The sequence below is a fragment of the Athalia rosae genome, chromosome 5 (assembly GCF_917208135.1).
Source record: "Athalia rosae chromosome 5, iyAthRosa1.1, whole genome shotgun sequence".
NCBI lineage: Eukaryota > Metazoa > Arthropoda > Insecta > Hymenoptera > Athaliidae > Athalia > Athalia rosae.
In genome coordinates, this window is record NC_064030.1 from 10383932 (window position 1) to 10410298 (window position 26367).

At 42.9% G+C, this 26367-nt stretch overlaps 3 protein-coding genes across 4 annotated transcripts; 1 reads left to right on the forward strand and 2 right to left on the reverse strand.

The window, feature by feature from the left end:
- The first annotated feature begins 127 nt into the window (after positions 1 to 127).
- Positions 128 to 10351, forward strand: LOC105685619 (cyclic AMP response element-binding protein A-like). 2 transcript variants are annotated; one of them, XM_012399888.3, is made up of 8 exons: positions 128 to 334; positions 573 to 840; positions 2392 to 3143; positions 5983 to 6304; positions 6387 to 6754; positions 6845 to 7171; positions 7267 to 7410; positions 7524 to 10351. In XM_012399888.3, exons 3-8 carry the CDS (start codon positions 3078 to 3080, stop codon positions 7701 to 7703), a joined length of 1407 nt encoding a protein of 468 aa, XP_012255311.2. In that variant the 5' UTR covers positions 128 to 334; positions 573 to 840; positions 2392 to 3077; the 3' UTR covers positions 7704 to 10351. The 2 variants fall into 2 exon arrangements, with proteins under 2 accessions (XP_012255311.2, XP_048511579.1); XM_048655622.1 differs by lacking the exons at positions 128 to 334; positions 573 to 840; positions 2392 to 3143 and adding an exon at positions 3755 to 3919.
- Positions 10352 to 11948: 1597 nt separating this feature from the next.
- On the reverse strand, positions 11949 to 17848 carry LOC105685611 (protein amnionless-like). Its single transcript, XM_012399876.3, has 6 exons — positions 17304 to 17848; positions 14479 to 14789; positions 14232 to 14361; positions 13895 to 14132; positions 13617 to 13770; positions 11949 to 12694 (listed from the first exon to the last, which is right to left on the reverse strand). The coding sequence occupies exons 1-6, from the start codon at positions 17664 to 17666 to the stop codon at positions 12325 to 12327; spliced, it is 1566 nt and encodes a 521-aa protein (XP_012255299.2). The 5' UTR covers positions 17667 to 17848; the 3' UTR covers positions 11949 to 12324.
- Positions 17849 to 17986: 138 nt separating this feature from the next.
- On the reverse strand, positions 17987 to 26367 carry LOC105685499 (allatostatins). The gene is made up of 3 exons (XM_012399653.2): positions 26156 to 26367; positions 19242 to 19608; positions 17987 to 19160 (listed from the first exon to the last, which is right to left on the reverse strand). Exons 2-3 carry the CDS (start codon positions 19536 to 19538, stop codon positions 18750 to 18752), a joined length of 708 nt encoding a protein of 235 aa, XP_012255076.1. The 5' UTR covers positions 19539 to 19608; positions 26156 to 26367; the 3' UTR covers positions 17987 to 18749.

The following is a 26367-nucleotide window of genomic DNA, read 5'->3' on the forward strand; positions in this document are numbered from 1 at the left end:
ATACTTTTGGTGACGATAACCGCGATGGTAACAGGTGGTTCACGGTGGTTGGTTGAGAGAGCCGGCAAAGCGCTCTCGAAAGCCTCCCCGAGCGCTGCAACGTCCCGTCCTTCAGTAGAGGAAGTGCCTTGACGACGGAAGGAACGGTCGTAGCCGGATGATCGGAAACCGCTAACAACTGTCCAAGTGTTTAAACTAACCGGAAAAAGGGCAAAGGATAATTGCGCGCGATTTTTTTTCAGCGCAATCAATTAGTTAAAAGTGGAATCTCCTCGTAACCGGCCACTGCACGCGTGCGCACGCCTTTTTCCATCTGTGTTTTCTTTTAGTCAAGGTAATATCATCATCGACGATATTTATTTCATAACATAATGCGCTATGACAGTACTTGTTCAAATATAACAATGCGGTGATTTCGACCAGATATTATCAGAAATTAACTGTGCACGGTGCTACGGTTTGCAGTAACCTACCAGTGTGTCATATTTTGTGTTGTTTTAAGTGACAAATTCTTTGAAAGTCATGTGGATATGCATATAGGATATTAAACTTCATTTTTGGATCCCCCGCAGTTCTTCGACTTGGTATCGAAACCCCCTTCTGGTTCCCTTATCATTTTCACCGTGGGGTTTGTATTTCAACCACCTGAGCGAGGTGCCAACCAACGGATGTTGCACGTGTGAGAACCACTCCGTATATATACATATGTATATACGTATATGTATATGCCCCAAGGAATTCCTCCAGTTTGGGAAGTGAGAACCGTATCGGTCGTTGACTTGCCAACATCTTCTTACCTTTCATCTTCGGGACGTCTGGAGCATCGAAATCAAAATTCAGGTAAAATCATAGTTGATACGCGCGCAAGTTTCAACTGTTACTCAAAATTCCCGTTACACTATTTTTCTTCTGTTTCTCACGGCTTTCCGGTCTTCCGGTGCACGACGTGCCGCGTAACGCGGCATCGTTTGTTTTGATTGTAATTATTACAAGCGTACTTGAGAATATTCAAATAAATCAGATTACACTTATCTGAGTTATCGCGTCAACAGACGAGTTTACTTTATTTATTTTTCCGTCTTCGATCACACAGTGCAAATGAATTTCCTTACACTCACCGATGATCGACGACTGCGATCACGGTGTATAGATTGCTTCTATTATTTGAGTAAGATATTCGTAAACAGGCATATATTCAGCGTCACTCCATACAGCTGATGCATTTTTAGTCACAACAATTCTAGTTCTTAATAATAGCCGAGGTATAGATTCATTAGTTTATAAAGACTCTAGATTAGATCGCATTGTGCATTATTGCCGCAGTGTAGGCAACACATTTTACCGTTGTATACATACCCTTGTTATTCCTGTACACATAATCTATGAATGCATGAAAGGCGGAACGTGTACAAGCCTACACACAGAGGAGCATGCATGTGTGTAAAATAAACTAGTGCTCGCGTATACGTAGAGGTGAACGTTATACATACATAAGGAATGCATCTATGTGTGTTGTCACGATGGTTTCCGATGATTGTTAATCCCGCCGCCACTGTTGGTGCAACGGCAGCAGCAATCAGCACTTTTATAATTTGATGTCCATGCCAAGGTTTGGTTTTGTTGCACGAATAATATATGTGAGTGCTCGCTACCGATATTCGATCATTGCCTCGTATGTATGTACGTATCTACGTTACAACAATCAATCTGCCCGATATTTGTTCGGTAGGAATATTATGTACATATTTACCGCGGCACGCGCTTAGAATGCGACGAGTAGTTCGTTCCAACATGTAGGGTAAAACAAAACCGCCGTAGGCTAAATTTATTACAATCGTTTCGGAAAATAATTACCAAAATGAAAATAATGTAATAATTGCACAGTTGCCCTTAAATCAATAAAATACGTTTCATCCACAATGATGCGAAGAATAAACGACAAGTTTTATGGTTTCCATGTACATTCCTATATATTTGAAAGCCTTGTACAGACAGTGTACGTACATAGATACGTCGAGCTTCATATGTATTGTCCGGTGTCCATCGCTGAACGTATGTACGTATAGACTCCAGAAGGATTGATCGATAAACTGGCGTCCGCGACATTTCTACTCTTGCTTATGTTTCGCCGTGGACGCACGTGGTCCCTCATCACTGACCGTGGTCCATTGATCCCAACGATTTATAACGACGTAAATACGCACACATAAACGTTACAACATACATCGAAGTTGCGTCAACCAGCAACGCGTTCATCTCCGAACTGTATCACGTACACACACATATTCAATACATCAGTACAATACAAGACCCATCGCTCCACGCGCCAATTTAATAAAATTGTATTAATATGCTGTCTTATCAATTGCTTGTTTATTTTCATTTTTTCAGTCGAATCTTCTGAGAAACTCGAAGAGACTGCCTCGACGAAGCTTCAGCGCGTATTCGATAATATATAACTGGATTCCACCGGACCTCACCTTACGCACAGTGCACTTCCGGTTTTCCGCGGCTGACAATTACCAAGTCGGAGGTGTATCGTTACCGAACGGATGGTGCAACGGCGTACAACTTCGAACGCGGTGTGTACAAGTTATAATTGCACTGATTCGCCGCAACCGGAAGTTTGACACAGACGACGGAGGTCCGTGGAGAAGAAGTGCTGCGGCATAAATTTAAAGGAAGCTGGAACGGCCGACGAAGGGAAAGGGGTTCGCCGCTATGATCCAGGGATGCAGATAAAACTGTTCGCCGGGCGCCTGCACGCGGGGTGCGCCTGCACGGCGGTGCGTGTCGTAATGGCTTTTGTAGAAAATCCCCGTCTACAACCGAGCGCCTAATTACTCGTTGTACATGTACATACCGCCGCGTGTCTCTTACAATAACGACGCCGATTTTGCACTGAGAAAATGGAGTAGAATTGCCTTCTTCGCATGCATACCTATGTATGTGTACGCTCTGCGGTATTTTATTGAAAGAAGCCATCAAGTGGGACCGGGAACTGATATATAGAAACTAATTTGGAAGGAGAGCGAGAGAGAGAGAGAGGAAGAGAGACGCAATCAACTGGAGACAGAATGGAGTTCGACGACGTTGGTTCGAGTGACTTGAGGGAGCTCTGGGAGTCGTATCTGGCGGAATCTGTAAGCATGTTTTTTTATTTATTTTTTTTTTTCATCCAACTGTTTATTTCGTTTTATATTATTTTCTTGTCATTCTATCGGCGTAAAGTTTGTTTCGTCGTCTCGCAACTTCTTCCGAATAGAGCGTTGATAAAAATGTGAAATTTGTTCACGAGCACTTCCTTATACGAGCTTCCGTTTTGCCGGCCGCCATGTACGCAACAACTTTATTACAATATAACTACGATAATTTGGAAGAGTATTTATGTGTGTGTGAATACAGACGACGCCCATACTCGCGTGCAATTCCCGTAACATACCTATATTAATTTATGCATCTTTACAGACATGTATGATAATATGATAATACGACGTGTATCGATGGCCGATCGCGTTCGATTTAACACCGACGACGGCTATCAAAATATTTGCATCATCGGCGAATGCGAGACGGAAAGTGTATTTGTTGAGATGAAAAAAATAGGAGCGATCGAGGCTCTTCGGTTTACGTTTGATACACCTGTGTCCACGTACGGAGGCATATCGTTACACAGGATTTGGAAACGATATTAATATACATATACCCAAATGCGATATCATTATAGTACATACAGTGCCGTGTGGATAATATTCCGCTTCCACGACCATTAATAATCTATCCGCCGGTTGAAATCTTCTCTTCTTCATTTTTTTTTTTGTTTTGTTTTTCTATCACTCACAGTCAGTTATATAATGTAACATGTATTCAAGTCGAAAATGCATAAAAGTCGCAGGCGATAAGTGCGTATAATGAGAAGGTAAATAGGTTTTTTTTATTTATTTATTTATTTATTTTATGGGCTTCTACGGTAGCGAGTGACCGTTAGGTGCCAATAAGTATACGTGTGTATACCACACATTTGTACACTATATGCGTGTTGCAATAGTTGAGTTCGCTGATAGATTATCGCTTCTATACCTACATTCCCCGGACGTTACGCGGCGGTTTAGCTGCAGACTGTGTAGGACACGTCTTATTCCGATAAAACGTTATATTACATGCATACGTGCACATACACATGTATAATACGTTAACCGTGCAATATCAATTTCAACTAACTTCGAATATTATCCGCGTCTTATCGCTCGGCGAAATGAAACGACGCAGCGGTCCACGTGTATGTAGGTCACGAAGCCGCGGATTCAGTGTTGTACCGTATACATGAAATGTAATAAGACTTTGGATCTCGGTTTTAAAACGCTTATCAGCAGCCCGTTATACACTCGCCTACAGCTCCGCTTCCAAGAAAATCTTGATGTTGCACTGCTTCGGTATACATATGTATATCACGCACAGACCGACAATTCGATCGAATTTTTTTTTCAACAGAAATTGATTTTATTTTTTTTACGTATATTTTATTGTATCTAAAAAAATTGACCGTTTGACGTTATTCCCACGTCTCGAAAACGACGTATGTTCAGTCGCAGCCGTTCAGTACCGGCAAGAAGAATCACGCGTGCCTGACCCGACCCAACCCCGGTTCACGTGCTGCATCTTGACCTTCTCCTCGAGTTTGCCTTCGCGGACGTTCACCTGCGGTCCGCTAATATTGCCGGGTTCCCGCGGTCGTGTTGACTATTCACAAGGCAGTTTCGAATCGTGTATAAATTTTTACCGTGCAGTTTTCGCTATTTTATGACAAGTTGAACCGTAGGTGCAACGATCCGATGTGAGGAATGCAACTTGGTTTCTATGCACGTCGACACTCGAATTACAGCTTAGGTCCGCACTGCATAAACAATTTTTCGATTCGGTGGCCTGTGGCAGATCGGTCGCTTTGCTCGGCCGTGTTCCGTTGATACGGCGAAAATAACAGAATAGAAATGCATTAGTCGACTCCGCAGATTCTTAGTTGGAACGAAAGACCGCTTTCTGCGAAACGAACGGCGTAGCTTATATTTTACAGCGAATTAGATGAGATACCGGCGTGTAATATGGTGGAAGATGAGTTCTTCCTTCTCCGGTCTGGGTTACGCCTACGCGGAGGGACGAAGAAATGTCTTGAGGGGCGAGGAGTGTGGCCTTGGAAAGTAAAGTTCCGCATTGCCGCTTACAATTCCCCTTCTCGGAGTTCCCGGTCGCGCTCGGTGGCCCCTTGCCCGGCCCCCCGACGGGGTACTGCCCGACCTTCAACTTGACCGGTTGCACGTTCGGATCCCTTTCACCCGCGTCCCTCTCATTCCGCGATTGACACGGGAAAAAACCTACCGCACTCTTATGTCCGATGTGTCTACCGTATGTACAGATATACGTATGCAAATCTCGTTTGCTAATACGCTCGACGTGACCGCGAGCATTTTGGAAAATTATTTCACCGCTGAAGAAGATGATGTCAATCCAGAATTGTAGGCGACCGGTTGATTGAGACGCAAATGCAAGCAAAAGCATACCGCGTACATTTTACCGTTATCACGTGGCCGTTGCTTATTTTTTTTCACGCAGAGTATAAACTTTTGTACCATGCTGCCGATCGGTAATTTCGAAGTAATTGGGAAGTTTTTCAATCAGGTAGATGTTGTCCGGAGAGCAGCTCAAGTTCCGGTACATTAATAGCTCGTACCTCATTTTCTCTCTGTTTCATAATGGTCACGCGGTGCTGCATTTACACTATGAATTTATTATTGCTCCATACGGACGTCACGGTGGGAGTTGCGTTGTTCCCGTCGGCCTACCGCAGTTATATAATAACCATAGCAATTATAATCTCTACATTTCTTTGCTGGCTTAGCGTATTCCTAGAAATAAATACACGCGATATATATTGTACAAGTATATTCTTCGCCTCTGTAGTATGTCTGGATGAATTTTTATTTAAAGGCGATGGTACACGATGTTCCAATGACGACACGCGACGAGGATTGGGGGAGCGCTTCCTGCAGCGGTGCGAGGGACAAAACTACGCCCGGCGTCGTCCTGCGAGATCGTCTGATGACGGACGCAGCTTTGGGGGGACCTAGACCGATAAAATCCGAACATAGTTACAGTTTACTGGCGTCCAGTCCTCCTGCGAGTCCAGCGATACCTTCCGGCAACGATACACCCGATACTCCGAATGAAAATCCGGCAGCGAGAAAAAGCGCAGCAGCGACGCCCCACATAAACGGTCACCAGGTTTTGGTGTTGAGGAATAGGATAGATGGTATTGACATTTTTCGAAATATCACATTCTTCTCATCTAGTGGTCGGGAAGAAGAATCTCTCATGTCTTGCACGCTTTTCAGACATGGAAGAGGAATGCTTCCCTGCGATCTCCCTCAACAGAGCATCCGGACGAGGCGCGGGCGCCGAGTCACCGTCCCTATTTCCATCACCGTCTTCCGCGGCACCTTCGCCGTCGCAATCGCCGTCGCCCACCTGCACCTCGCTAGACACCGCGACCACCACAGCTACGACTGCGACCGCCAAGAACACGTCGACGTTGAAAGTCCCGATCAAGGACGAACCCTTCAGCCCTTCGCGATCCGTTAATTACTCGTCGAAATTAGCCGCCGTTGAGACCATAGCTATCGCTCCGTATCAATTACACTTTGAACGATCCGAAACTTACGCAACGAGCGATAGCGAAGACGACGAGGCGGAATATTATCAGGTAACGAGGATCCCTCCAGCGATTTGATTCGGGCGAAGAAATGGGGGTAATTTAATAATGGGAAATCATTGGTCGCTATTTGATTTCCAGGGTATGGAACTTGAGGAATCGAACGGCGAACCGTCGACGGGAAGCTCTAGTTCGATGGAACTTGTGATTGCGGGAGGTAACGGCAGTGGGAACGGAAACGGAAGACAAGGTCTCCCCCCGACACCCCCGAGTAGCGCAAGTTCCGACAGCGAAGGAGCCGCATCGGCTTCTTGTTCCCCCGAACGTAGAGTTTCCGAAAGCTTACGGGGGTTGCTCTCCCCTCGTTTCTGCGGTGTCAGAACTGCACCGGCCGCTAATCGAGGGGGACACATGAACGGGCACGTCACCAGACAACCGATACATACGCCGTTGATTTCCTGTCAGCCGGTAATACGCCATTCTAGTTATCTGAGAAAAGATTGTTACATTATCGATTTCTCAGGTCGATTTCTAACCGGTTCTCTTCGATTCTTCCAATGCAGAAGGGCTCGACGGGGATCCTAACCTTGACCGAAGAAGAAAAACGAACCCTGATTGCCGAGGGTTATCCCGTGCCGACGAAACTTCCGCTGACCAAACAGGAGGAGAAATCCTTGAAAAAAGTTCGCCGGAAGATAAAGAACAAGGTGAAAAACCGATTGATCCCCCTACTTTATTTTTATTTTTATTTATGCCGACGGAGGTTGAAGTGAATACGGAACGTTGCTTGATTTTACTCCATTTGTTTCTTACCTTCAAGATATCGGCGCAAGAGTCGCGAAGGAAGAAAAAGGAGTACATGGATGGTCTAGAAAGGCGCGTGACCTTGTTGGCCCAAGAGAACTCCAGCTACAAAGACCGTCTTACGACATTGGAAGGAACGAATCGCGAACTTTTGCGGGAACTACAGCGGCTTCAGGCGATGCTCAGATCTTCGTAGACGGGGTCACGTACACACCTTTAACATTCCCCCTGAGAATCGTTTGCAGTTACCTGTGATGCAGTAACGCTTATTTCTTTTATATAATAATTGTTTCCATACAATGGTTCCTACGAACAGAATACGAAAAGAAACGAGAAACGAGAAACGAGAAAAGAAAAAGAAAAATAACCAAGAGATCGTGTCGAACGACGGTTCGTGTTGAGTTGCTTTGAACGATAGTAGCATGTAAGCGAGCGTGACGGAAGTTGGTGCGATACAGATACTACAGGGAGACGATTAAACACGAAACTTCGCGCTGAACTAGTAGAGTTTCCTCCGATAACAACGGACGCATGTATAGGTACGTAGATACATGTAAACCCAACATGATAACAATACTGTCGAACTTGTGAATGGTGTTCGTTGAATTTTGTTCTCGTTTACTGTTTGTTCTTGTTTGCCTGATTATTAATATCATTACCGATCTTCGAAACTCTTCCGATCGAGGTTTTTACCATTTTAATCTTAGCTGGGAAATTGTGCTGGTTAATTTAACGCTAAAAAGGAGATACACTAGAATCATGCAAAACCATTAAGTTTTTTTTAAAAAAAATTTCAACTTTCTGTCGGTATAGAAACATAAAATCGAGCGATTCTATACCTATCTACACTATTCGGGATCGTCCTATATCGTTTCCCCGCTCTTTTAAGAATCGGAGTGCCTGATTATTGTTATAAAATGTTAAACAAGATTTGTGCGAAAGTAATTATTCTAAATGGATTGAACTATGTGCTATTTATAACCGAAAATGGCGTGGCTAGCGTGGCATATTTTCATAATTTTATCGTTGAATCAATTGATTTTCTGTATCTCTTATCTCTGCAGGATAGTACGACTCGACTCGTTGAACGGATATCTGACATGAGTATATTACTTATTAGTCACGAACTATTTATTTATACAGTAAAATCCGTGGTAATTCGATGCTACGATTTTTGTACTTTAATCGTGTTCCGTCCTTTACTATATCGGTGCATCAGAAAATCAATATATTAAACGATTGAAAAATAAAGGAAAATTAAATGAGAGAAAAGAATATAGATATATTATACCTAATGAACTAAGAATTCAATAATTTTAGTAAATATATATTTTAATATTTGTATGCAATTACGTGCATATAATGTACTGACAAATTCTGTGCGATTATTAGCGCGGAGGGTTAAAAATGGGCAAAGTGCAAATGACGAGTTTAAGAGTCCGTCGCAAAAGTATGTACTTCAGATTTAATAATATTGCATACGTAGATAGATGAAAATATAGGATCTATGCATACATACATATACATATGTATATTATCTGGTGTGCGTATTTCAACCGAAATATTTAAAGAAAATAATCGCTGTCCTCCAAAATAATCAAGCCCACGGCGCACAATTTTGGCAAATACAGATCAGTTCAAAGAGCTATCTATTTGTTTAAAACAAGAAATTGCATCCTTCGGGATCGCGTTCAATTTATATCGCAAGTGAGCCAGACGCGCCTTGAGAATATAGACTCTAGAATTTATGATCCATCTGTCGAAAAGTTCCAATGTTAAAAATTTGTCATTTCTGATGTCATAAAATTTCACTAGAATTCATGCATCCAATTTTTTTTTATGATTGTATTTCGAACGCAGCTTATATGTTAGCATCATTATTGATATTATTGAATGTTCACGATTAGATGCTACTTAATACGATTTTTCATTATTAGTACGAACTATAGAAAATTCTTGAGTTCGACGACTGCGCCCTCGAATATCCGATGCTGGATTTTTAAATTTCGCTGGATCAATGGTTTACCGCCCGTAAACTTTTTAAACACTAAACTTAGCGGTTGATACGTAAAGTACAAATACCAGGTATATATAATCGGCTTACAGTTGAATCAAATGATAATCCTGTATTACCACAGGATGAAACCTATAATCGTGTAAACACCTGGATAGTAATATTACGGCGTTCGATCACGCAGTCTCCATAAATCCATTATCACATTTCCGATCGATCCATCTCATGAACTGAAATCGTCGATACATATACTTCGGCTTCGATCGTATGCCAACAAGTTTTGACAGTTATAAAACTATGGAACGGGTAAATCGGGAGTGAAAAATTTACATAAACTTACCTATTACGTGTGGGATAATCTGCGCGCCTGGTGCCTATATTGTATGTAGGTGTTTATTTAATATTCCATTGAAACAATTGAATCGTCATAAATGGAATGAATGGAACAAGACATGAATATTGTCATGCTATACTATTCAATTGCGGCTGCACTGTATTGATTGCGAGTACTTGGATTATGGGAAAGAATTGATTGTGAAACATAAAATGAGCGGAATGATTTTGAAAGTGCCGTCTGTGGCCTGTTGTCATTCGCATGTCTTGATATTCAAAATATTTTAGATAAATATTTACACGATTATCATATACATTTATTTCCTACTAAAAGATAATATTATACATGTATTGAAAGGTTTTTTTCAAAAGCGTTGTCACATTGTACAGTGAGGTTATTTATAATTAATATAGTTAACGTTTGTTGATATTGCCGAAGATATAAATTTAATATATATATTATGAAACAAAAAAAATATATATATATTTACAATGCACATTAATCTGTACATATACGAGCCATGTTTTGTGGGAATCTTGATTGCGCAACCGTTCGATTTACGTTCGCAGTTTCGGTGTGTGCAACGATTTAATCTATAAATTGATCAGTGAATCTGCTCTAGCTTTAATCAGAGCGATCAGATAAACGTCACCGCGTTATCCTCCAACGAACGCTCGTAGTTGTAATAATTTAGGAGAATCGCATCGTTTGCCATCCTTTTTTTTCCCGTACAACAACGCGTGTGTCTGATCGTCGTTGACCAGCCGATGTACTTGGAATACGAAATATTCAAACATTCAAATATTTCTTGATTATACTCGAACGTGTAGGTGAAGTGTACGATATTATGATAAGTACTTTTAAGTAGTTTCGTTAACAATATTTGCACCAAGACTGCACGATGCAAGCGAAGCTAGGCTTAGAAGTAGCTATGTAGCTGTTGGCGTCATGCGCCTTACATTCTCGTATTATACACGCGTAGGCAATACCTATGTACAATATAACGGATAATATAAGTAATTTATTTTGCTCCGTATAACAGTTAGTGCGAAAGCACCTGCCGCCGGTACGTACCTAATTGTTTGTCGCGCAAATAGCATACAGACTTTTCTCCCTCTTTCGTTCCTCCTTTTTTTTTTTCGTTGCATATTTCTTCCGTCTGTAAACCCCAACAATTCGATTTTCTGTTCGTACATATACATATGTATATGCGCCCAGCTGCAGTTACATTTCCATACGCGATAAATTCTCCCGATACAGTGTATGCCCTGTAATTGCCGCACAGAGACGATTACGGGAAATTTCCTCGACTGATCGATCCGCGATAAAATTACACCGTAGATATATTATTAGACGTATTATAGGTACTAATCGAATTTGATTTAGTATCTAATTACCTGTGGGCATTGCAACCAATCTATGATGCAATTTCGTATGCATGTAAGATGTGAGGGGCAACCAGGGGGGCAACGAATAATTCTTAATGATGATGATGATGATGACGATGATGATGATAATCGCAAATTTCAGGAAGCTGGGAAGAGAAATATCAATAGCTGGCAATCGATTTTACTCGGACCATATTCACGTTACTAGTGTAGAAAGGATGTAAAGGAAAGAAAAATAGAGAGTAAGTATTTATTGAAAGGTGATCCAATGGAACACAGATTACCGTTGTATATTACATTATAGTGCTGAATTTATTCGAAAAGTGTGAGTTGCAATTTTCCATATAGATGAACATTTTTCAAGGCAGCCATTTAGTTCTCGGAATCTCATTTAGTGATGTTTACTCGAACCCTATAAATATTTGTGAAGAACTTCTGATTGAGTAAACCTGCACTTGTTCTCGAGAGACCGAAACTCGGAATATTAACAAACTTCGGCTCTCGTTCGCCCCCACCCCCGAGTTTCACCACCCCATTTAGTCGCTTTTCCAACTTTCTCTATCTTTCTCTGTACATCGTTGATATTGTGACCCCCGATCCAATTTTCTGCACAACGCGTAGAACAACCGACTTGAGCAGGGTCAAAGGTCGCGCGTGTGGCGCGAAATTGAATAACATCGCATATCGCTAGACTAGCCCCCTCTCTTCAAACCCCGTTTTTTTACCCTCTTAACCCCCGGCTCTTTACCCCCGTTTGCCGCATACGCCTTTATCTACGTACATTCGCAGAAGCCTTCCACGATGTTATATAACTCCGGGGTGAATGTTACGAAACAGTCAATTATACGATTACATATACATACTTCGTCGCGGTTGGAAAATATCGATGGCTGCTATACATATACACACGTTACGTTCATACATACATCAATTTGTTCGTTTTTATTTCATTTTATTTCATTTTATTTCATTTTATTTGATCTTGTCATTATTATTAATCCAATTTCATCGGAAATAAGTCTTTTCCATTTTCTCTTTTTTTTATATATAAAAATATACCGTACATGTATACATGTATCTACTAATCGATCGTCAAGTCAACTTCTTCATCCGCCACGTCGACGTCGTCGCGATTAATATTTTTCAGAGCTGCGAAGCTCGGCGCCTCCGGACCTCTTCTTCCGGAACGATAGAGTGGATTGGCGAAGCGTCCGGCGCCCTCCTCCTCGTCTTCGTCTTGATCGAGGTCTTCTACCGCGCTGCTAGCGCGTCGACGTATGCCACCGATTTTCGGAGAAGGTGCAAGTTCGACGTCGGAATCGGCAGCATTTTCAAATCTCGCGAATCCAAACGGTCTTTTAGGTAGCGTCGGTGCCACTCCCGCAACGACGCTGTTTCCACCTGCGGACTGTACCAGATCCCTAAGTCCGTTCCAACCGTCCCCGAGGACCCTGAGAAATCAATTTTCCGCTATATAAATTCGGATATTTTCCCCCTCTCGTTCAAGTTATTTGCGAATGAAAATCGTTTGACGTCGAGATAATATTCCGACAAGAAAAAGAAGCGGCGAAATACTAAAAAAAACGACTTGGCGAGGGGAGAAGGATGAAAGAAAAAAAAAATGAAAAGATATTTAACAGAAGCCAACTGTAATACCTTGGTCGGCGGTATACTATGTATATTCAGAGCAAGGCGTAATTTTCCGCGTTTACTACTCCGTCGGTGAGTTTATCTGCCCCATTCTGAGCACGAGTCAAGAGCGAAGAAAGCATTTCATTTGCGCTCTGCAACCCCCCGCCGACTTCTCATTTACTTACGGCTCTACCATCAACCCTCGGTTTAAAAGCAACCTTCCTTCCTCTGTACCCCTTGAGAACCGCGTGTATATGTATATATTATACATAAACGAACGGTGTCATTTAAGCTTCGCGCGCGGGGGATACCTATGATATATGTATGCGTATGTAGTTTATTTGTAGACACAGGTGTTGTTGGTTTATGTGTTGTGTATGGTTGTGAAAATAGTGTGGATACATGGCGTATCTTGTACATACATGTGTGTATAAGTATGTATACGTCTGGTATTTAATTAGTCGAGTTGCCGTAGCCGGACGAGTGGCAATCGTTTTTCATTCTGTCTTCATTCCACTTTCCGTTTCAACCTCCGACGTCGAGGTCTCTTTGCACCCTGCCGTCAACTCCTATCTCCGATATACTTCAACCCTCTATAGCGACGGCTTCTCGACGTCAAAAATCAACAATACTCGCACTACCTGGTGCACAAATATACTATACCCACCTACCGGGTGTCAAATTTCTCATCGCCACGACAATTCGTACACATATTCGAATAACAACTTTTATTCGACTCACCTTCGGAGCGGATAACCGTAATATGGAAACACTGCGAGAAGTATCAGCAGTATGATGAGCAAGGAGCCGAAGAACGGTCCCAAAACTCTTATGGATTTCGAGCCATGTAACTCAGCCCCAGATGACTCGGAAGCTGCCACCTCGATTCCCTGCTCTGAAAGGGGAGAGTTGAGAACAATTAATTCGTACGCGTGTGCAACGCGTGCGCCTTCTCGCAATAAAACTCCTTATCTATTTTTTCACACTCCCGACGGTCTGGGAAGGATGTGCAGACTGACCTTTGAGAGCGTTCGCTAGGGTCGCGACGGCTGCGGCAATTTCCTCGACCGAGTATCCACCGTTTTTTCCAGCGATCAAAACTTCCGTTTTGGAATTCCAGGTCCGTCGCGGATACCAGGACAGCGAATTACCAAAACCTGCGAGCGCCTGATCGGACATCCTTTTTATGAATGAAAGGGACGGATTGGTTGTCAGCAACAATCGACCTCCGCAGTAATAACAACAATGCCCCTCTACCTGTTGAACGTTGCCGAGGAAATATACTTTTCGTTGGAATAATTTTCAAATTTATAGCCGGCTCATAAATCAAATACCATATGAATAATATCCACCCACATTCACAGGATACTCGCATGCTAAATCCCGGCATTTTGCCCCTGGAGAATCGCAGACTTCCTTCAAAATTTCTCGACCGTTTGCTTCCTGCTGACACGGACAGCTGTCGCAACTCTGAAATCCGCTGTATCTGAAATTTTAACAAAAACCGTAAATATCTTGAATCTCCAGGTACCGATATGCGATCCATTCGCAATGACGTTATATTTTTCTGCTATTGAACTTATTCATCGTTTTCGACACATACTCGACGGTCATCGGGCCCCTTGCAAATTCCATTCTTTCGCGCGTGTGTTTCCATTCCCAGGGAGGCAGCGGGCCGGTGTCATCGGCGATTTTGATGGCCCGAATCTTGAATCCCGTGGCACCAGGGAGTTGCATACTGAAAGTGCGTCCGGCACCGGGCAACACGACGGTATCCCCTTGGCAGGGGATACGTTCGAGATGCGGGACAGCTTCGGAAGATCTTTCGGAACGCCAATTTTTCGGATCCACCCATAGCAGCGGTCCCTCCTGGGTCCAACGCGCAGTTTTTGAAGAAGAAGTGGATTCGCTTATCTGCCGGTGATTCATTCGAATCCTTTATATAGATTATTCTCCATTTGTTGTACCGTACACAGGAGTATTTCTTCATTCTGTCAAAGCTCATCGGAAATTCGCCGAGAAGGTTCGATCGGTAAACATGGAAAAAAACCGAGCGAGGTCCGCAGGAGATAATAATCGTTGTTCTCGCGCGATGCTCTTGCCAATATAAACGTCCCGCGCGATGCGTCCCTTGTGACGCGTACGAGACAGGGCATGAGGTACGTGTTGCTTTAGGACAACGTTAAAGTGTGAATTGAACGGAATTGAAAACCGTATAATACGAAGTGCATATGTAGGGACATTCGTACCTATACCGGTACATGTATACACCTACTGTATGGTGTATACAATCGATTGAATGGCGAAAACTCTTTCGGTGAACCGGTATTACGCGCGGTAATGCAGGTATAAAAAGATCGTATACAACACGTTCAAGCTTGAAAAAAATGAAATAAATAAACGGTTCTTTTTTTTTCAACGACCCTAGAGTATACAAATGTACACGTGTACATTTATAACTCGCTCTAATTGCCAAAGAGTAAAGGAGAAAAAGGAACGTATATTCGATTAAAAGTGTTTTTAATACGTGTTTTAACGAGCAAGTATTTATTAACTTTATACTTGAACACCCGTTTGTACGTTACAGAATTGAGAGACGGAATTTTTACCCAGAGTCGAATCATTTCATTATCGCCCTTGTGTTCATTTGCTTTATACTTGTTTGTTTATATTTTTATCCATTCTTTTTTACCGTCCTACATGTTATGTTATCTAATTTGAATAAAATGTATAGTATGGTATCTGTACGTTTGTATGTACGACTATTTTGTTTCAAAAGGATCCTAACGCGACTCTTTGTTTGGATTGAACTGTTTGCCTTTTTCTGCGGGTTGTTCAGGGGTCAACGTAGTGGACCGAAGTGAACTTGTACTCCTAATGACCCGGCCAAATCACTCGTGAGTATAAGTACCGGCAAAAGAGTCTCGACATTTTTGTAATGGAATTACGCAGACCCTATAGTGCACGAGTCGTTCCCGTTTCAATTATCACCGCATCTGAATCTGAATTAGGTGCCTCATCTCCGTGGAACACGAAAAATTTGTACAGTCGTCATATACATTTGGAAACGAAAATGTGGCGAGAAAGCTGGTTTTTGGATATGTTGTGGCGGGGGCTTTAAGAAGCTCAACTTCAAATTGTCGACCAAGATTTCCTATGTGCGTTCGCCGCCATCTTGAAAAAGGTGTGAACTTTATTTTTTTGCGATAACTCGGTTCTCCGTCGTAATACGGAAATTCCGACTATGTACTTTTTTGTTGGTTTTTTGACGTTCTACAATTTAGGTCGAATAAATTTACCACTTAACGATCACTTGTTATCGAGATATCGAACGAAAAACCTCGGAAAAACTGAAAAATTAGGAAATTGAAATTGTTTTTTTTTTTTTTTCTCCTTTCTCGTGATACTTATCGAAAAACGTCTATCATCAATCTTGTAAAGAATAATAATTCCTGTAATTTGAAATTTTTTTGATTTCATTCTAATCAGAATTACGACTTCTAGCGAAGTCGCGAAGTCGTAATTGTTGACGCGGACAAGTCTAATAACGATGAATCGTTGCATGTGGTCAGGATCAGGACTTAGAACAATACAAGAACGTACCGGTAAGAATACTATTTTTTTTTTCTAATCAACGTTTTTTTTTTTTAAAACGTTCATGTTCCTCACATTTTTTTACGCTTGCGGCTAAGAGTCTGAACTACTTTCTTCTTGTTAGTGACACGAATGTCTTCAATCGAAGGTTTTGTGCAAATTAAAGATTCGAGTTAGCTGCCTAACGCAACGACAAAGAACAGATGTCCGCTGAGAACAATACAAGAGGGTCATTTATAAACCTGGTCCGCTGCAGCGTGGAACACGTTGTGGTCGCAAAATTACGACTTCGCGGCTCGGTAGAAGTGGTAATTCTAATTAAAATGAATTTAAAAAAAAGCAAATCACAGGAATTATTATGCTCTACAAGATTGATATAGATATTTTTCGATAAGTATTACAAGAAAGGAGAAAAAAACACCAACCAATTTCAATTTCCTAATTTTTCAGTTTTTCCGAGATTCTTCATTCGATATCTCGACAACAACTGATTGTTAAGTGCTAAATTTATTCAACCTAAATTGTAGAACGTCGAAAAACCAACAAAAAAGTATATAGTCGGAATTTCCGTATTACGACGGAGAACCGAGTTATCGCAAAAAAACAAAGTTCACACCATTTTCAAGATGGCGGCGAACGCACATAGGAAATCTTGGTCGACAATTTGAAGTTGAACTTCTTAAAGCCCCCGCCACAACATATCCAAAAATCAGCTTTCTCGCCATATTTTCGTTTCCGAGGCCTTTTTTTCATGCATTTCTTGACTAACAAATGAAAATTGCAACCGATACGCGATGGTTTTTGGGAATTTTAACTGTGCGAATTAACGCTTACCGTAATTCTCGCAGTTTTAGGAAGTGCGAGAGCACCGTCTCTAGGTAGTTCGAGTCCGGCGATATCCAGATCGTTAGTTCGCCCAGGTAAACCAACGGAGAGACGCATTTCAAGGGGTAACACAACGTGGACACCATTTTCCGGTAAGAATCCATTTTCCCAGTTGCTTTTTGTATCCCATTCCAGATTTGGCACCCAAGTTATGTCCAGGGAAGAAACACCCGGCTGTTGCAGTAACGTGATCAAAACGAGAAACGGCAGGAACTGCTGGGAAAACTGGAAGAAGGGTCCCCTGGGTGATAACCCTGTACTCCATCCCTTCCACCTTCGAGTTCTCCACTTTTCCTTTGTGGCATTGTCCATTGTACTTCGCGGGTCAACTGACACTCGGCTTCCTCCAGGCTCTGAAACCGACCGACGGGCGTCTGCATCCCAAGGGAACGAATGTACGCCTCTCCCGACGATAGCAAATTGGAAAAACACCAGTCGTATATATACATATGTAAGCCGCACGTACTTCAACAGCTTCGTTTCATACGCGATGCAGCTCTCTTATTTTCCGTGTATTGCAGCATCGGTGATGTATGAGAGAGATTTCATTCGCCGGATTTATCTAGCTACTTTTTTTTCAAATCTGGATAATCGGGTAGAGGTAAAAGAATTTCCATCAGCTGAAACAGTGGTTTACAGATAGCCGCTTTATTTATTTGTTATTAATAATGTTTTTTTTTTCCTTTTTACTCACAGACAGGTTATACATTGTTGACTTATTTAATGGGTTAATAATTAGTGATCGTAATTATTCGTGATCGCTGAAACCTTATCCGGTTGTAGAATGAAGAAAAAGAAACTGTATAATTTAGTCTCTTATTTTCCGATTAAGATTGCAGCGCAGAGGACAGCAGAGCAGAGTAAATTATTCATTAAACAGGTACCTACTGCGCGAATAAATAATTTCATTAGCTATCTTATGCGTTAAAATTTGGATTACTTATACCGGGTCAGCCGTTGGAATCTGGATACGCGATCCGCTGCCTGCCGCCCCCTACTAGCCAACTTTTCAGACATCTTTCATTTTCGTTTTTTATACATTTATATACTCTTTCGATATCCTTATTTTCGGACACCTTGTTATATCTATCGACTTGTAATCATTTCGAGCTCTTTTTCCACGAATAATATTTAATATTATGCAGCATAGTTGTTCTCCTTTTACAGAAAATTGTTCGTTCCGTTTCCTATACTTTTAAGGATAATTACACATATCAACGAGAGAAAAATAATCCTATATATGCGCTGCATATGCACCGGCTGCGCACCAGCCGGAGGCTGCGGGGTTTCGGGAAAATTGGCATGAAAAAATTTCATCGGGTATATATTTACGTACGGAATAGGAAAAGGTACATGTGAAGGTGGTAGAAGGGTGATTGTTTTTTCAAACGGGGTCTAGGACGCTAGAGCCGGTTCTTGCTGTTCTTCTTCGTCATCGGAAGGAGAAATGCGATTATCGTTAACGAGTAGCCGTCGTTTACCCAGGCCAAATTTATACCGGTGGCCGTAATCCTCACTGGGTCTTTTACCGAGTCCGAAATTGAACCGTTGACCGTAATCGCCCCTTTCATCGCCCGCCATTCGTTTTCCAAGCCCGAAACTGTACAGTTGACGGCTACGTTTCTCCAGATAATCCTCCAACGGATCTCGCGAAAGTTCCTCCAGGTCCGGTTGTCCGCGAAAACCAAACGACGAAGAGGAAGGAGACGATAAGGTCGACGCCGAGGAATCATCGGCACGTTTTCCAAGTCCGAAGCTGTACGGCCTGGCGCGTTTACCAAGCCCAAAGGAGTAGAGGCGCGCTCTCTGGAAGAAGGGATTACAGGCGCCCGACGCAGTACAGGAGGCTCCGTTCCTTGAGGGACGGAACCGGGGGACAAACCTTACCTTGTCCTCGTCGACGGTGTTGCTGCCTCCGCTAATACTCCACCGCTTTCCAAGACCAAAGTTGTATATCGGGAGCCTCTTGTATTCCGAGACGTAGGTGTAAGCCCGTTTACCGGGATTCCCCTGGAATTCCAATCCTTGCAGCAGGGTCTCAGGATCGACCTCCGGTTCGAGTTCGACGTTTCCGGAAGACGACAATTGAAGGGGTGCCGACGACGGAGCTTCCTGCATCGTCAAGGAGGGACGGATGAAACCCAGTAGCCACGAACAGGCCAGTGCCAACGCCAAACTCCTCATCCTTTATTTTTTTCTCTCCCCGCCGCTTCGCGTCTCGCAGGAATATTCTTCCACTTCTTTCCTCCTCCACCTGTTTGAGGAATCAGTATATCAGTGGGAATACCACGAGGTTCCGTTCATCCCTAACTTCAGCGTACACGCGCACGTAGGTACGTGTCGTGCGACGCGCGAGACACCGTACGCGATATTCTTATAGTGTTCCGAATGCGAGAAAAAGTAATTATATAAATAATAGTCGGTGCCGATATGATAGCGGTGCACACGCGGCAGGTGCGAATGAGGATTCCCATCGGTTTTCCGATTACCCTTTCTCGCGGGTTGGTTCGTGAACGCGGTTTTCCAGCTTCGCGTATACGTATATAGCTACCATTTCCACTATCGTTCCCGTTCTCGTTTGGTTCCCGCTAATTGAATCCCCTGCAGTAATTTAATTAGCTACGCTTACCGTCTGTGGTTTCTGAACGACTTTTCACTCCGACATCCCGCGCCCGGTTTCGACCTACCACCTAACTCGGATAACCCACGCGTTTAAATTTCCTCGGCTTCGCCATATTACCGTGAATATTCTACAGCGAAAAATAATATGAAATTCGCAAAAGCGCTGCCGAATCGATACGAGAAAAATCGAACGATTTCAGTATGACAAAAAGATATTTTATACAGGAGAAACTCAACTACCCACAGCTGAAACGAGATTATACAATTGCCAAACAAAATCTCGTCAATTTCCCCACACAATTTCATTTACTTCCCAATTGATATTTTCGATGACGCGCGGGGTTCCAATACGATTACGTAGGTATGATTTTTCATGGAATAAGATCAAATCGGGTACGATTTATATTTTCGTGCAAATATCGCGTGAATTTCGGTTGGATGGGTTAAAATTTAAACTGCTATTGCGTGTAATCTGTGAACGGTTCAAGCTAGACAAGACGTAACCGCGTGAAAATACCAAATGGTACAACAAAGTATACATAAGCGCGTCTTGTCGGATGATTAATGACGCCGTGTGTCGGCGTTCCCGTTGCTCCGGTAGGATTCAAAATCCGTAGTGATCTCCGTCGCGAGGTCGACTGTATCGACGCGGCGACGGTTGGAAAGAAATCGTAATGAAAATCGAGGGCTGGCATTAATTCTCGGCATCGGTGCACAAATGATTTCAGAATGACATCGATATCTATAGCTAGATAGAATTCCTCGGTGATTTCGATAACTTCACATCGGACAACAGAACTATAAAAATGATTTCAGCGACTTAACGCGTCCAATTTCGGTGATTTGATTATCCTAATTTCTGTGATTTCGTTCCGAGGTGGTCAAATGATTTCACAAGCGAATAGCCCGTCGCGCGAAATAGCCTTCGCCGTATCCGCAACGCCATTATAAGTATACCTATATTTACGCAGGGGATTGGATTTTCAGTAGATATTCCAAAGGGACGACCATCCGGTAAACGTTCCTCGCTCTACTTTTTCGCTCTCACCTATGGGTATACCTATATAATAATAATTGTATACGGTTATTTGTCCGGAGCTTAGCTCTACATCCTTTCCGCAAATCTTCTCTTTCCAGAATATTCTTCTTATTTTTAGTATTATCTTTGCGTTGGGATGAACAAATGGGGGGTAAATGTATAAAGTGATCGATATCTATAATACTTTTTCAGGACTCGTGCTGTCTCGAAATATCGAAGGATCATCCGGCGCACATACACCCCATAAGGTATCTCGGCCCTAATAGCTGTAGATGTTTTCATTTTCTAGCCAAGTTCGTACCAGCTCGTGCTGCAGAGGTCCGGGGGATTCTCGGACGCAATTTACATTCCCGGAGTGCCTTCAGATCTGGATGAAGGTTAAGCAAAGGATGAGCGGGGCGAGAACGAAAATTAAAACGATGATTTCATTAGACGGAAAAACTAACTAGAAATGAACGCTGGACCTGCAGTGCTATAGGTATAGAGGGAGCGGCGACTGTAAGATAACTGTTGGAATTACTCGGTTTGAAATATACGTGTATACCGTATACAGCGTACACGTATAGGTATACACACAACTGTTGCAGAGGGTCGAGGGAGGAAGGCCAAAGCTGCGAGGGGGATGCCGACGGGATGAATTCTCCGGGACGGACGGTTGAAATGCGGGATGAAATCTGTGCGACGGCAACAGGTGCCGGTGCCGTTTTGCGTCGCCACCCCCGACGCTTCGCCGACGGCGCGGGAGCTCCTGATTCTCATCTGGCGGTGTGTTGAATATCCCGCAGGTATGGCGAAGGGAACGGTTAATTTTCACGTAGCCGTTCTCTCGCCCTATCCCTCCGGAGAGAGGGAGCTCGTAAGAAAGTTGAAAAACAGAGAGAGAGAGATATCTGGGCGGAGAGATTAGCGAAGGCTTCGCCATCCGCGTCTGTCTCAGGGGTATTTTCCACACTCTCTATATGTATACGTACGGTACATTCTTCGCAATCGCCGGCGGGTGCTGCCCGGTCGAGATTACGCCTCTGTTTTCTTTTTGCGTTTCCTTTTTTTCGTTTTTTTCCCCCCTACCCCCCTACCCCCCTACCCTCATCCCACCTCTGTTTCTGCTTCTGGCTTACGGCAACCTTAACTCTCCACTCCCGGTAATTACCACGGGGTGCAGGAGGTTCCACGGATTATTCCGCCACTGCGTCTTCTTCATTCCGCATGACGCCCACACTTAACGGCCACCGTTTCCTCATACTGATTTATACCGAGAGATACAGTTTTGCTATAGAGGACGAATACGGACGGACGAATCTTTCTCGACCGTCGCAGCGGTTAAGACTCGGCACTATTCATCCCGTGGAGGAAATTAAAGGTATCAAGGGAGGACCGAAACGAGGCGAGGAATGATATCGCGATGCTCGAATTATCCTTCTTCTTTTATCCCCAGTCGTGGATAAACATCTGGGTAGGCAGCGTCCAACGATTGATTCTAACAGGTTTTCTCCCAATCGAGGACACGCGCATCGCTAAAATACACGGGGGCGCACTGTTTGAACGTTATTCCTTGATGGTATTTTTAATCAGGATAAATGCTCGTTCTGGTTTGTTTATTCAAAATTGAAAAGTCAGCAGAAATGTATTGTTATAGTAATTTAATCAAGGTATTCCTGCACGTGTGAAAGCGGAGCTCTCAGTTCCGTAATTTATTCATCATGAACACGAACACGTGAGTAAAAGCATTTCCGTAGAATGCTGATGAATACGAAGAAATCCTTCACCTCTATCCCATGTGCAATTAAAATAGCGATCTTACGCCGCACCATCAATTGCTTGATATACCTATAACGATCGTAACCAAGGTGTGTTAAATGCAGATTTGTTAGCCGCGGTTATAATACAGTTTATGGGATTCGACCGAATATATGGGCAAGCTGTAGCTTAAACTGGAAGTTGATCCGCGAAGCTTTTCGAGGATTTCTGCGACTTATATTATAATGCGATATCCGAGGGTTAGGAGTTTAATGTCGAGAGTTGGACTCTGAGATTTCCCTCCTTTACGGTTTGATCCGCGGTCGTTCGGTAAGAACAGTTCGCGGCTAGCTCGAATCCTCCACCTCATGCTCCATACCTATTTATGCGCCCTTTACGTTTAACGGTGTCCGCCCGTATGCAAGAAGGGTCGTCTTCGCTTTATTATCATTCTCATTGCAATACTCCCTGTTATTATTATTATTATTATTATTATTGTCATTATTATTATTGTCATTACCGGCAGCATTTATCCGAGGTGCGAAATCCGCGCGGCTAGAGATGTGTTTCCGTCCGGGTCCTGCAGGACCACGACCTGATATTGTAATATCTGCACATATGCCTCACGTATCGCTGCACGTATGAGCGCTATTATACCATAGACACGCGTTCTACGTACATTCATATGTGAAATGTTCACGCACAATATATATGCAAATACGTTACGTGAGATATATTTTATTCGCTGAATGTTTCTTGTGCGAAAAAAAAAAAAAAAAAAAATCGTGACGTGACAGGCGATAAACGAGCACCTGTCCGAAGAGGTTTGAGGGGGGGCGGGAGGAGGAGGTTGGTTTTCAATCGGATATAATGACGGATTATTTGTAACGTACCGCGTACGCGTCACCTATTTATCATTTATGTATAATGATTAATGTTTGCTGAAGCCGAACTGGATCAATTTATACGCGAGATAATGAAGTTTACGTTATTTACTCCACTTTGGATGTGGACCTACGGGATCATCAGCGGGAAAAGATTATTAGAAAAATAAAATAATAATTACGATAAAATAAAAGAAGTGGAAGTCATTTAAATTAAGCTGCCCTAAGAGACGAATTTATTTATAATTATATTTTTTTTTAAGCGACGAGGGGTCTTGAGGTGGAGATATAAAACATGGAAGGCGAACCATTTACTTTCGTCCACGTGCGAGGAGAAAAAAAATTCGAAAATGTCAGGAAAAGGAGAAGAAAAAAAAACAGAACTAATTATAACGCAAAATATAAAAGTCTTCAGCATCAACATATTTCTTTCAATTTTATCGTCGTTCCGCAGGTTTCCGTGAGCCTCCCCTTCGTACCTTCGGCTGTTTGCGTTAGTTCTGATATAAATGATACCATTACATCACTGGGACGTCACAGGGAACAGCTGAAATTACATGGACCTTCTTCGATGATCGGTTATAGCTTCAACAACTCCCTATAGCCTATAGGTATACGAGTCCTTTGGCGAATTAGTCGACGAAATTGAATAAACCACAGAGAATGAGGGGACGTCGCGTATACTTCACATGCATGTACATAAACTACGCGTATCAACTGTAAACTTTGTTTACCGTTTCAGTTTCAGATTCTCGAAAATTGCGGATAAAAGCTGTGTTCGGTATACCGTACATACATACCGTACATACATTTGGTCCCGCACCGCACATTCTACCGAAGGGTTGGAAATTCAAACGTAAAGATGACGGATGAGAGTTCGCGTCAACCACGGAGGTTGAAACTTATCCAAATTTTACTCGATAACTCTATTAGCTTCACTACGTCTACAGGATTCGACGAATAACGCGAGTTCAACGATAACCGTTCATCCCTAAACCCGACAACTGAATGTCTTCTGTGGATAGAGATTCCCTCGGGATTTATATCATACCAACTCCCTGAATTCATTTTTAACGAAGACGTAATTTTTTTTGCGCAGAGTCGTGATACGAATTACCGCCAAAATCTTACCGAATTCTCGGATAACGCACCGATAAAGTATCAAAAGGATCAAACTAATACGATGCGAGAAGGTTCCACTCTGCAGAGTTATTTCATGCGACCGCGCAGGTTGGAGCTTTTGCTCCGCTAAAGAATAATCCTCGGGGTATGCGATCGTTCTTATATCGGGGACCGATATGAGCTATGAGCCGGTACACAATGTACATTATATAATATGACCGTGCGAGGGTCTTAGAATGGCGATCATTGGCCAGTTTGCTCGTGATCCTAAGCCTCGGTAATAACGCGCGGCTAATAACGAACGTTGGGTCTCCCCTCCCCGAGCATTATACGTATCCTGCCACCGCGGCGTCCTTTTATGATAAATCCTTGCTCTTTTATCCGCTTGATCCGTTGTGTCGTCGAAATCGGGAGGATCGGGCGGCCCCCTCTTTTCGAACTAATTTTTTTTCACGTTTTTTCTACTCTTTTTTTTTTTCTGCTCCGACGCATATCTTTTCGGCAGAAAATCCCGGAATTTTTCGCTCCCATCCGCAGTTGATCCGATCCATTCCGCGACTGTCTGAGGTACCGCGGTTCGCGCATTTTTATGTTACGCGGTACCGCATAGAAAATTCTCCACTACATTCCAAGCTCTGCTCGAAGAGTCACGGGTAATTGGAATGACGAGTTGACATTATGACCGATTCATACACTTGTCTCGTAGGATGAATATATTCGAATATGAGAATCCCCGATGTGTATGAACCTGCTCAATGTGCAATAAATTGTATAGGAAAATGCTATGCCGAGAGGTCTGGAAGAATTTTGGGGGTGGTGAAAAATGAGGAATGCAAACCGACCAGCGAACTCTTGAGGTTGGTTGGCCTTATATTGGCGGTTCCTGCAGCGCGATTATTGCCTGTTTTCGTAAGTGAAACTCTAGACTCTCGAGAGGGCGTCAAGGACCAATAGAAAGGAGATCCTTTAACGTTGCTCCAAACCGCTTTTCTGATCCCCACCGGAATCGCTTTTGGAACGCTTCAGCGATTCGGCGCCTCTTGTCTTCGAAAGTGATCGATTGCTCCGGATCTTTGATGAAACTGGTATGTGTCAAGTATTGAAAAGGAAATTAAATGAAATGAAATAAAATTCCCGCGATCATCTCCCGTATACCTACGTCATGTTATAATCCCGAGAACTGCGTATGCGGAATACGCGCGTAGCCACAAATTTAATATAAAAATCACGGGCCCTCTCCGAGTTCATCATCTCGAGGAGTTTCGACGAGATGAAATAAAATTAAGGGGAACAAAAAACAAATGATTACAATACACCCCATCGTATAATCGGGGCAGAGTGAATGTTGAAATAAAAACAGAGTGTACGAAAACAGAATCGAGTGAGATGTGACTCACTTGCGTTTCCCCGTATCTCCGTTCCTCCCGAGCGTGTATCTCGTTCTTTTTTACTTTCTTTAGCGTTCGATCTTCCGTTTTTCTCTCTGTACCGATTCTTCCGTTCAACGTTTCTCAGACGACGACCAAGTCTCGTTACGACGATTCTTCAACACAACCACAATCACCGGTCACGCACGTTGCAGTCGGCGTGAAAGTGACGGGAAGGGCGC

Excerpts from the sequence above, each read along its gene's own strand:
- LOC105685619 (XM_012399888.3), top strand. The coding sequence starts at position 3,078 with ATGGAGTTCGACGACGTTGGTTCGAGTGACTTGAGGGAGCTCTGGGAG. Across the intron at positions 6,305-6,386 it reads GTTGAGGAATAGGATAGATG|ACATGGAAGAGGAATGCTTC; the intron begins GTATTGACATTT and ends CACGCTTTTCAG. Across the intron at positions 6,755-6,844 it reads ACGAGGCGGAATATTATCAG|GGTATGGAACTTGAGGAATC; the intron begins GTAACGAGGATC and ends TTTGATTTCCAG.
- LOC105685611 (XM_012399876.3), bottom strand. The coding sequence starts at position 17,666 with ATGGACAATGCCACAAAGGAAAAGTGGAGAACTCGAAGGTGGAAGGGA. Across the intron at positions 14,790-17,303 it reads CTAAAACTGCGAGAATTACG|ATAAGCGAATCCACTTCTTC; the intron begins GTAAGCGTTAAT and ends AATCACCGGCAG. Across the intron at positions 14,362-14,478 it reads AGGGGCCCGATGACCGTCGA|ATACAGCGGATTTCAGAGTT; the intron begins GTATGTGTCGAA and ends TTAAAATTTCAG.
- LOC105685499 (XM_012399653.2), bottom strand. The coding sequence starts at position 19,538 with ATGAGGAGTTTGGCGTTGGCACTGGCCTGTTCGTGGCTACTGGGTTTC. Across the intron at positions 19,161-19,241 it reads ACACCGTCGACGAGGACAAG|AGAGCGCGCCTCTACTCCTT; the intron begins GTAAGGTTTGTC and ends CCCTTCTTCCAG.